Here is a 10,534-nt window from a genome sequence, read left to right on the forward strand (position 1 = left end):
AACGCATTTCAGGAGAGTTGGGCCCAGGTGGGAGCACCAGTGAAGGCCAGGTCGGGTGAGGCCCGGGGGGACAGCACTGTCCCAGGTAAGCGAAGCTGGACACCAGCCCGAGGGGTCAGGACACTCAGTCGGGGGGAGGCCCAGCCAGAACACCACCACCGGGGGTGGGGGTGGGGGTGGGGGGCAGAAAAGACCAAGTTCTACAGGAAGAATGCCAAGTGGGGGCGGGCAGTCCGTTGGCGTCAGGAGGCCATGGGGTCCCTGGCCAGCAACGATGGAGTCGGGATTCTGTCCCTGCAGTGCCTGGGGGTCTCGGGTCCCGGAGGTGCCCCGGGTTGTAGGAGACACGTGCACCTCAGGGCAGAGGCGGGACCACACCTGCCAGCCCTTCCCAGTAAGGGCCCTGGGGAAGGGAGGCCAGCACGAGGGGCTGCGGTCTTCTGGGGACGCAGTGGGAGCGGGGCGTGGGCTCTGAGTCTGCAGGTCAACAGCCCGGCCCGAGGCCCAGGGCGGGCAGAGAGTCGTGGCCAGCGCGGCCGCGGTGCCTCAGGACCGCTCAGGGAGCACCTCCCACCTCCCCGCGGGCAGGGGCTGCCTCACCAGTGGGGGCCGCACCAAATACAGGGCGGCCGTGGGGAGAACGCCCCGGCCCCCAGGGATCCTGGGGGCTCCAGGCCACCACACCGTCCACACAGCTTGCCCAGCACCCCCTCCCTCTCGGTCCCCGGGCCGGGGCCCCCGCTCCATCCCCTGGACCAGAGATCAGTCTCCATCCTTCCCACCCTCCCGCCGGAACGCCGGGGTCTTCGGCAGCTGGTTGACCCCATGGCCTCCGCGGGAACACGGGGCATGACTCTCATCCACTCTCAGGGCAGGAACGCCCGCTCTTTGAGAGCAATCTCCCAGCAGGCCCTGAGGCCCCCACCTGTGACCTTCCGATAACGCCATACCACGTGCCCCCCCCCACGTTCCCCCGGGGACCCGCACACACCTACGTGCCTCTCCATGCAACCCCTCAGACCCCCTAAGGTCCTGCAGGCTGCTCCTGTGTGAGCCCTGAGGTCGGCCTCCTCTGCCTGCCGCTCCTCAGGGGCCCCCTACCCTGGGCTTCCGCTCGGACACAGGCCCGTGTGCATCTCCCTTTGCCCGTGTTCACACCTCCACCTGTGCCTCACACACACACACGGACCAGCGGGCTGGCCTCACTCCTGCTCCTGGGACCCACCTGGTCCCGCCCTCCACCCACTCGCGCTGGGAGGGAACCAGCTGGCGCCTGAACCCTGTCCCCACGGGGGGCCCAAGACGCACAACGTCAGCGTGGGTGGGGGCAGGAAGGGGAGGCTGCCACTGTGTCCCCACATTGCGTGTGTTGGAATCCTAGCTCTAAGTGTCACGGTGTTAGGAGGCGGGGCTTTGGGGCACCAGAGGTCGTCAGGGTGGAGCCCCCACGACTGGGGTTAGTGCCCTTATGAAAAAGCGAGCTGCCTCCCCGCTTCCGGCACGTGAAGGGGCAGAGAGAAGACGCCGTCCGTGAGCCAGGCAGCGGGGACCCCCCAGACACCACGCCTGCTGGTACCTGATGTGGGCATCCAGCCTCCACGCCCGTGAGGAGTGTCTGCGGTCTCTGTCGGGCCAGCCAGACGGCTGGACAGGAGCCACCTGGACGGGCAGACCTGGAGGAACGGGGCCCCCCAGGCCCCCTGCCCAACCCGCTACCCCCGGACCCAGGTCGGCCGGCCATCAGCGGGGTACAGGGCCACGAGACCACCCCGGGTGCTGCTGAAGCCCCAGCCTGCGTGGGGCAGGGACATCAGCCCCGGGCTCCCGGACCACACGCAGCAGGCAGTGGACTATTAGAGGCACCCGGATGGCGGCTCGGTCACCGCACAGGGGAGGGCCCCCTTCTCCCCCTACGCCCCACGCTCAGACTCTGCCCCGGGAACCGGGGCATCTGAGTCTGCAGGGAGCTGGGCCGGTAGAGACCCGCCCAGAGCCTCAGAGGCGCCGGAGCCCCGCCCACCCTGCTGCCTGAGCTGCCGCACCCGGCGCCCCACCCGCAGGCACCAGGGTGCTGACCGCCCGGTCCCTCGGGGAAGTCATCTTTTTCTTTCTAGAGGGAGAGAGTGTGCAGGGGAGGGACAGAGACAGAGACAGAGAGGATCCCAAGCAGGCCCCACACTCAGCACAGAGCCCCATGCAGGGCTCGATCCCGGGACCCCGCGATCAGACCTGAGCCGAAAGTAAGAGTCAGACACTCATCCGAGTGAGCCATCCAGGCGCCCCCTGTAAGGAGTAATCTTTTGGTGCATTTCAACGTTTTTTATTTATTTTTGGGACAGAGAGAGACAGAGCATGAACGGGGGAGGGGGCAGAGAGAGAGGGAGACACAGAATCGGAAACAGGCTCCAAGCTCCGAGCCATCAGCCCAGAGCCTGACGCGGGGCTCGAACTCACGGACCGCGAGATCGTGACCTGGCTGAAGTCGGACGCTTAACCGACTGCGCCACCCAGGCGCCCCATGGTGCATTTCAAAGTCTTGCAAAATATTTCCTGTAGACATATTTCGCTCTCAGAGTATCCAGAATGTGCAGGGCACTCCGGCAAATCAATTGGGAAAATCGCACAATTCGGTAGAGAAATGGACACGAGAACTGAACAGATGTTTCACAGAGGCTATCCAAATAGCCCTCAAACATACAGAAAGGACACTGCGCTCCACCCGTGACAGGGAAGTGAAAATTTCTGAAAAGCCACCGGAGAGAAAGTGGTTCTGATTCCAACGGCGGTCGGTGCGGTGCCGTGTCTCAGACTAAACCTTTGCAGGCACAAGTACAAAGTGGAAAAACTGCCCGGCAGACAGTGATTTGAAGGCATCAGAGGACAAGCAGAACCGGGCAGACTCCGGGGAAGACTGTGCCCTGGAGAGAAGCCCAGTCCTTGCCACAGCTGCAGCTAGAATGCAGGGGAGCGGGCTGCCGTCCAGGCACAGGGGCAGGTCGTGGGGTTCGGGGCCCCACCTCAGACAGGTGCAGCTAGAATGCAGGGGAGCGGGCAGGCGTCCAGGCACAGGGGCAGGTCGTGGGGTTCGGGACCCCACCTCAGACAGGTGCAGCTAGAATGTAGGGGAGCGGGCAGCCGTCCAGGCACAGGGGCAGGTCGTGGGGTTCAAGGTCCCACCTCTGACAGGTGCAGCTAGAATGCAGGGGAGCGGGCAGGCATCCAGGCACAGGGGCAGGTCGTGGGGTTCGGGGCCCCAACTCTGACAGGTGCAGTTAGAATGCAGGGGAGCGGGCTGCCGTCCAGGCACAGGGGCAGGTCGTGGGGTTCGGGGCCCCACCTCAGACAGGTGCAGCTAGAATGCAGGGGAGCGGGCTGCCGTCCAGGCACAGGGGCAGGTCGTGGGGTTCGGGGCCCCACCTCAGACAGGTGCAGCTAGAATGCAGGGGAGCGGGCTGCCGTCCAGGCACAGGGGCAGGTCGTGGGGTTCAAGGTCCCACCTCTGACAGGTGCAGCTAGAATGCAGGGGAGCGGGCTGCCGTCCAGGCACAGGGGCAGGTCGTGGGGTTCGGGGCCCCAACTCTGACAGGTGCAGCTAGAATTCAGGGGAGCGGGCAGGCGTCCAGGCACAGGGGCAGGTCGTGGGGTTCGGGGCCCCACCTCAGACAGTGCAGACCGGCGACCAGGCCAGGGTGCCGCATCACGACCTTTATACAACGTGTGTCGGGCCAACCTGCAGACTGAAATCAGCCAGGTGGCGACAGAAATCGTAATGTGCTGAACGTACCAAGGTAAGTGTTGTGTGTGAAGATGTTTCAGCCACGTAAGAACACACACAACGTACGTACGGAAGGGTAACGTGTGTGTGCCACCTGCTCATAACATATGTATGGGTGTTAGATTACAGTACAAATGTTTTCCCTGTGAGCGGCGCAGTCAAACAGTTTGGAGATGGTCCTGGCCAATGCTGTGTGACAAAGGACGAAAACGAGCTGCTGAGACTGAACGGACAGATGTCAGACTGTCACTAATGCAGACGACACAAGCACGTACGATGAAACGGCAGCGGAATCCAGACAGCCCTTCGAACCAGCAAGGACAGCAGCAGGGGCTCCAAACAAACGCAGGAAGCAGTCGTGTTCCGCTGTGTCAGCAAAAACCTGCCAAGAACGCGTCATCGAAAACGAGGCACGATTCACAGCAATCCAAGGACTTTCCGGAGAAAGCAAGCCCAGGAAACGGCAACTCCGGCAACGGACCTGAAAGGGCTCCGAGTGTCTGGAGAAAACCGCCTTCGGGGGCGGGCCGGCACTGTGGATGCCACGCTACACCTGCCCGCCCTGCCCACACTGCCCCCGCACCCAGCCCTCCACCGTCAGCAGGGCCTTCCAAGGGCTGGGCGGGGGTCACCTCCCCCTGCTCCCCCAGCACACACCCGGGCACACACCCACAGTCGAGACGCAGCAGGACACAGGCAGAGGCCAGAGCGGAGCTGCCCTGGAATGAGCTTAACTGGGCTGAGTTGGGCTGAGCTGGGCTGGGCTGAGCTCAGCTGGACTGAACTGGGCTGAACTGGAATGAGCTAGCTAAGTGGGTTGGGCTTGGCTGAGTGGAGCTCAGCTGAACTTGATTTAGCTGGGCTGGGTTGAGCTGATCTGAACTGAGCTGGGCTGAACTGGGATTAGCTGGGTGGGTTGGGCTGAGCTGGGCTGTTCTGGACTGAACTAGGCTTAACTGGGCTGGGTTGGGCTGGGCTGGGCTGGGCTGAACTGGGCTGAGCTGAGCTGAACTGGGCTGGACTGGGCTGGGCTGGGCTGGGCTGGGCTGGGCTGAACTGGGCTGAGCTGGTCTGAGCTGAAATGGAATGAGCTGGGTTGAGCTGGGTTGAGCTGGGCTGATCCAACTGAGGTAGCTGAACTGGGCTTAGCTGGGTTTAGCTGGGCTGAGCTGGGCTGGTCTGGGCTGGGATGAGCTGGACTGGGCTGGGCTGGGCTGGGCTGAACTTGGCTAAACTGGGCTGAACTGAGCTGGGTTGTGCTGAACCAGGCTGGGCTGGACTGAGCCAAACTGAGCAAAGCTGAGCTAGGCTGAACTGGGCTGAACTGGCTGGAATGGGCTGAGCTGAACCAAGCTAAGCTTGGCTAGGCTGAGCTGGGCTGGGCTGGGCTGGGCTGGGCTAGGCTGAGCTGGGCTGGGCTGGGCTGGGCTGGGCTGGGCTAGGCTGAGCTGGGCTGGGCTGGGCTGGGCTGGGCTAGGCTGAGCTAGGCTGAGCTGGGCTGACCTGAGCTGGACTGAACTGAACTGGACTGAGCTGTGCTGAACTGGGTTGAACCAGGCTGAACTGGGCGTGGTAGGCTAAGCTGGACTGAGCTGAACTGGTCTGGTCTGGGCTGCTGGGTTGAACCAGGCTAAGGTGGCTGTGCTAGGCTGAGCTGCACTGAGCTGGGCCAGCCGAGCTGGGCTGGACTGAATTGTGCTGAGTTGGGCTGAGCAGGGCTAAGATGAGCTGAGCTGGGCTGGGCTGAGTTGAACTGGTCTGAGGTGGACCGGGCTGGGCTGAGCTGAGCTGGACTGAGCTGAACTGAACTGGGCTGAGCTAGGCTGAGCTGGGCTGGACTGAATTGTGCTGAGCTGGGCTAACTGGGCTGAGCTTCACTGAGCTGGGCTGAGCTGAGCTGGGCTGAGCTGAGCTGGGCTGAGCTGGACTGAACTGGGCTGAGTTCAGCTGGGATGGGCTAAGCTGGGCTAAACTGGGCTGGGCTGGGCTAGGCTGAACTAGGATGAACTGAACTAGGCTAAGCTGGGCTGGGCTGGGCGGAGCTGAATTGGGCTGGGCTGGGCTGGGCTGGGCTGGACTGAACTAGGTTGAGCTGAACTAGGCTAAGCTGGGCTGTGCTGGGCTAAGCTGAGCTGAACTGGGCGGAGCTGAGCTGGGCTGGGCTGGGCTGGGCTGAACTGGGCTGAGCTGGGCTGAGCTGAACTGAGCTGAACTGAACTGGGCTGAGCTAGGCTGAGCTGGGCTGGGCTGAATTGTGCTAAGCTAGGCTGGACTGAGCTGGCCTGAGCTGAACTGGGCTGGGCTGAGCTGGACTGAGTTCATTTGGGATGGGCTAAGCTGGGCTAAACTGGGCTGGGCTGGGCTGGGCTGAACTAGGTTGAAATGAACTAGGCTAAGCTGGGCTGGGCTGAGCTGACCTGGGCTGACCTGGGCTGAACTGGGTTGAGCTGAGCTGAACTGGCCTGAGCTGGGCTGAGCTGGGCTAGTTCAGCTGGGATGGGCTAAGCTGGGCTAAACTAGGGTGGACTGGGCTGAGCTAGGCTGGGCTGAGCTGACCTGACCTGGGCTGAGCTGGGCTGAACTGGGCTGAGCTGAACTGGGATGGGCTGAACCTGGCTGAGTTCAGCGGGGATGGGCTAAGCTGGGCTAAACTGGGCTGGGCTGGGCTGGGCTGTACTGGGTTGAACTGAACTAGGCTAAGCTGGACTGAGCTGGCCTCAGCTGAACTGTGCTGGGCTGAGTTGGCCTGTACTGGGTTGGGCTGAGCTAAAGTGGGTTCAGCTAGTTGGTTTGGTCTGGCTGAATCAGGCTTCAGCGAGTCAAGCAGGGCGTACTGTTTTGCTAGGTCCAGTGGCCAAGGTCAGTGAGGCTACCTTGAGTGGGACTGAGCAGGTACGACAAGCCTGGCTGGCAGGCTGAGCCAAACGGAGCTGAAGGATTCTGGTGGAATTCGTGGACTGAACTCAGATGAGTTAGCCTGCTTGAAATCGGGTCTGCTGGGCTGACGTGGGCCAGGCCGGACCCAGGCGGACTCCCGTGACCTGAGCTGGTCTGAATCAGCAGACCTAGTGAGGCTGGGTGTGGAGCGGGTTTGTATCACTGCTCTCAGCCGTCCTGACGCGAGGCCACGTGGACTGGTCGGTCTCACTGGACTGAGTGGGCAGCGTGGACGATGAGCTGGGGTCTGGGCTCCGGGCAGGAGTCACCACGTGGGGGAGTGGGGGAGGACTGATCTGGGCTCTGCTATGAATGGGGCCTGGAGTCGGGCTCCCTGGAGCCTCCGCAGGTCAGGACACGAGTCAGACACCTCTGCTCCCCAAGAACCCCCCGTTCCTGCCACTCAGGGCTGCGGGCAGGGTGTCCTGGCCAAAGGTAAGAACACCCCTGCTTCTGGCAGGGACACAGGGGTTCGCGGGAGGGCGTTCCTAGCAGACTCGGGGAACAAGAGTCCAAAATGAGCATCTGCCCCGGAGGCTGGAGAAGGGGTCCCCGTGCGCCCCTCCACCCGACCACCCCGCTCTGCCCCACACTTCTCCCCCTCAGACTCCGCCGGTCGGCACTGACACTGCCTCTGCCCCCACAGCCTCCGTCCAGGCCCCCCTCGTCTTCCCCTTGGCCACCTGCTGCAAAGGCACCATCGCCACCGCCCCGTCCGTGACACTGGGCTGCCTGGTCACGGGCTACTTCCCGATGCCGGTGACTGTGACCTGGGATGCAGGGTCCCTGAACAAGAGCGTCGTGACCCTCCCCGCCACCCTCCAGGAGACCTCTGGCCTCTACACCACCACCAGCCACGTGAGCGTCTCGGGCGAGTGGGCCAAACAGAAGTTCACCTGCAGCGTGGCTCACGCGGAGTCCCCCACCATCAACAAGACCGTCAGTGGTGAGCCAGGGTCGGGCTGGAGGAGGGGGGCAGGCGTGGCGGGAGCGGCTAGGAGAGGAGGAAGGCGCCTGGGCGGGCACGTGGGTGTCGTGGGCTCACGGGGCTGACGCCACGCTGCCACCTTCACCCCTAGCGTGTGCCATGAACTTCATTCCCCCCACCGTGAAGCTCTTCCACTCCTCGTGTAACCCCCTCGGTGACACCAGTAGCACCATCCAGCTCCTGTGCCTCATCTCCGGCTACGTCCCAGGTGACCTCCATGTCATGGAGGGTGACATGGATGGGCAGAAGGCCACGAACATATTCCCATACGCTGCCCCCGGCAAGCAGGAGGGCAAGGTGACCTCCACCCAAGCAAGCTCAACATCACACAGGGCCATCGGGTGCTTTTGCTTTTCTGTACAGCACAATGAATTCTTTTAATAAATAGATTTTGTTTTTTAATTTATTGAAGCACAGTTGACGCACAACATTCTGGTGGCTTTGGGCGTGGAGCACGGGGATGGGACAGTCTGTGCACTATAAACAGCTCACACCCGTGTGCCACGTTTGTTGCGAACGCTGAGCCAATGTGAACTGATGACAGCTGAGTAAAGTCCGGAGTTCACAGCAAGGTCCACCCGAGTAGGTTCTCCGAGCCTGCACCCTGTCCGCGGTGCCGCCCCGGTCAGCCTGCTGTTCAGGCTGCTGTCCTCGCGTTTCCCCCACTACCGTTTTCTACAGAAGAATCGCCCGGCCCGAAGATCCCCTCTGCCCCACCTATTCCTTCCTCCCTCCCCCCAAACGCCCGGCAACCGCTGGCCTTCGTGCCGTCACACTACATGTGCCGTCCCCCACATCGCGCAGTGCCGATGGTACAGCGGGTAGCCTTCTCCAGCTGGCTCCCTCCCCTCAGGGCACACGGGCCGGCACGCGGCCCACATGTGCCCACGGGGTGCTGACTATAGGGCTTCTCGGCACGAACAGACCTTCCAGTGGCCCTGCCACGAGGAGGGCGGGTGTGTGTGCTGGCCTGGCAGCCCGAGCCCTCCTCCACCTTCTGTAACAAAGAATATCATGTCATCCCAGGTCACTTTGCTTGAAAGAGGCACCCCCGGCGGGGGGAGATGGTCCGCACCATCCAGGTGAGGGTACTACACAAATACCTCACATGCCTGCACAAAATATTACATATACACAGTAAGCATCTGCAGGTACCCGGAAGCAGGTGCCCATAAGGGGAGGGGAGGGGTTGCTGAGACGCCGTGGCAACAAGTCAGGCTGGAATGAGCCAGCCCCGGGCCAGGCTGGTGTCTCACGGCTGCCCTGGACGACCACCACCGCAGGCTCTGACGCCGCGGGTCGGGGAGAGGCCCCTGGAAGGGACATCCGTGAACACCTCCAAAGCATCTCTTTGTTCTTGTAATCACAGGGTGAATATTTCTGAAAGCCAAACCCACAGTTCAGCGTGATGGTTGAAAAGCGTCAACACTAGGTAATTTCATCGCCTCGCCAACTTTTCTGTGAAAGGATTATTCTGGAAAGGACGGGCCTTGCAAACCTAGGCTGGGACAGGTGTGTGGTCTCCGACAAAACCCAGTGCCTGACGGCCCACATCCCACCGCCACGCCCTCGGCAGCCAAGGCAGCCCTCCCCCACACCGATCCGGCACAGCAGGTGCCCCAGAGCCCCGTGATGACCCCACGAGGGACAGCGACCCGGCACCACGCCAGGGGCACTGCATGGGGACCAGGGGAGGGAATTAGCTGTCCAAGGGACGTACGATGTGCCACTTTGTCTTGCCAAAACCCTGCCTTTAGAGGTGCCTGGGGCCCCATGTCCGAAACGCACGGTAGCCGGGACACCCTCGAGGGTTTTGCCAAACTCATCGGTTCCCGTGATCTGACCAGAGTTGTGTAGATGGATGTGCTTCTTGAGCAACCAGGGACCCACAGTTTGCTGAGGACCCTAACTGCCGGGCACCCCGAGAGGGGGCTGGGCTGCGGGAGCCCGGAGTGTGGGGTGCACACTCCCTTCACCGAGGCTGTGACTGATGGCATTTGCAAAGTGGCCACTGCAGTATTTCCAGGACCACGGGCTCCTCCATCACCTTGCCCTGCCCCATGCAGGGGGCGGGGTCTGCTCCCCTCCCCAGAAGCCCAAGGGTCTCTGTGAACTCCGTGGGGATGGGGGCACAGAAGAGCCATTGCTGGATTCCTAAGATCAGGACCTAAGGAGACGTGGCTTCTCGTGGGAGTCAGGCCCTGGGCCCAGTGCAGCCGTCCAGCTACGGCCAAGGTGCCATTCTGGGGAGCCCCGGGGACCAAGCGGGCCGGACCCACCCAGCCAAGGCCCCAGACCCCAGGAGGAGCCCAGAGCCCTCGCTCACATGAGTGTGAGCAGGGCAGAGAGCCTCGCACCACAGGCCGAGGGCTCCAGGCACACCCACAGCCCAGCAGGCCCAGATTGGGACTTGGACGTGGTGCGGAGGCGTCCCCATCGAGGCCTAACACCGCAGGAAGTGGCAGCCTGGGGTGCACACTGTGGTTGTCCAAACACAGGGGCTGAGGGGTCACGGCCCCCTTGCACGTGCAGCACAGGGACCACACAGGGTCTCTCAGCTGCAGGGACATTTTCAGGTCCGGTGACCACCACGAACTCTGTCCCTGCACATCAGGCTTCTGTCTGTCCTCTAGGGTAGTAGCTTCCCTCTGACCATGGGCAGATGACTGTGACCATGGCTGAAGCCAGAGGAAGACAGCGTCCCACCAGGGAGGCCACACTGCTGAGTGGACGGGACAAGGCCCAGGGCGGGGCCTCAGGCTATGGGTGGGTCAACCTGTGCCCACACCACACGCCCAGGTGAGAGCGGGGTTCCTGTGCCCTCTTTTGGGACC

The 10,534-nt window shown here is 62.7% G+C and overlaps 1 gene segment (V, D, J or C); it reads left to right on the forward strand.

Moving 5' to 3' along the window:
• Positions 1-6,875: 6,875 nt before the first annotated feature.
• LOC124512417 (immunoglobulin heavy constant epsilon-like) lies at positions 6,876-8,081 on the forward strand. The segment is given in 3 exon segments: positions 6,876-7,147; positions 7,359-7,658; positions 7,792-8,081. Coding segments are annotated over 3 exon segments (717 nt in total).
• The last annotated feature ends 2,453 nt before the right edge of the window (positions 8,082-10,534 follow it).

The sequence above is a fragment of the Lynx rufus genome, unplaced genomic scaffold (assembly GCF_022079265.1).
Source record: "Lynx rufus isolate CCGP_SWC_20201006 ecotype Redwood Valley unplaced genomic scaffold, mLynRuf1.p SCAF_17, whole genome shotgun sequence".
Classification (NCBI taxonomy): domain Eukaryota; kingdom Metazoa; phylum Chordata; class Mammalia; order Carnivora; family Felidae; genus Lynx; species Lynx rufus.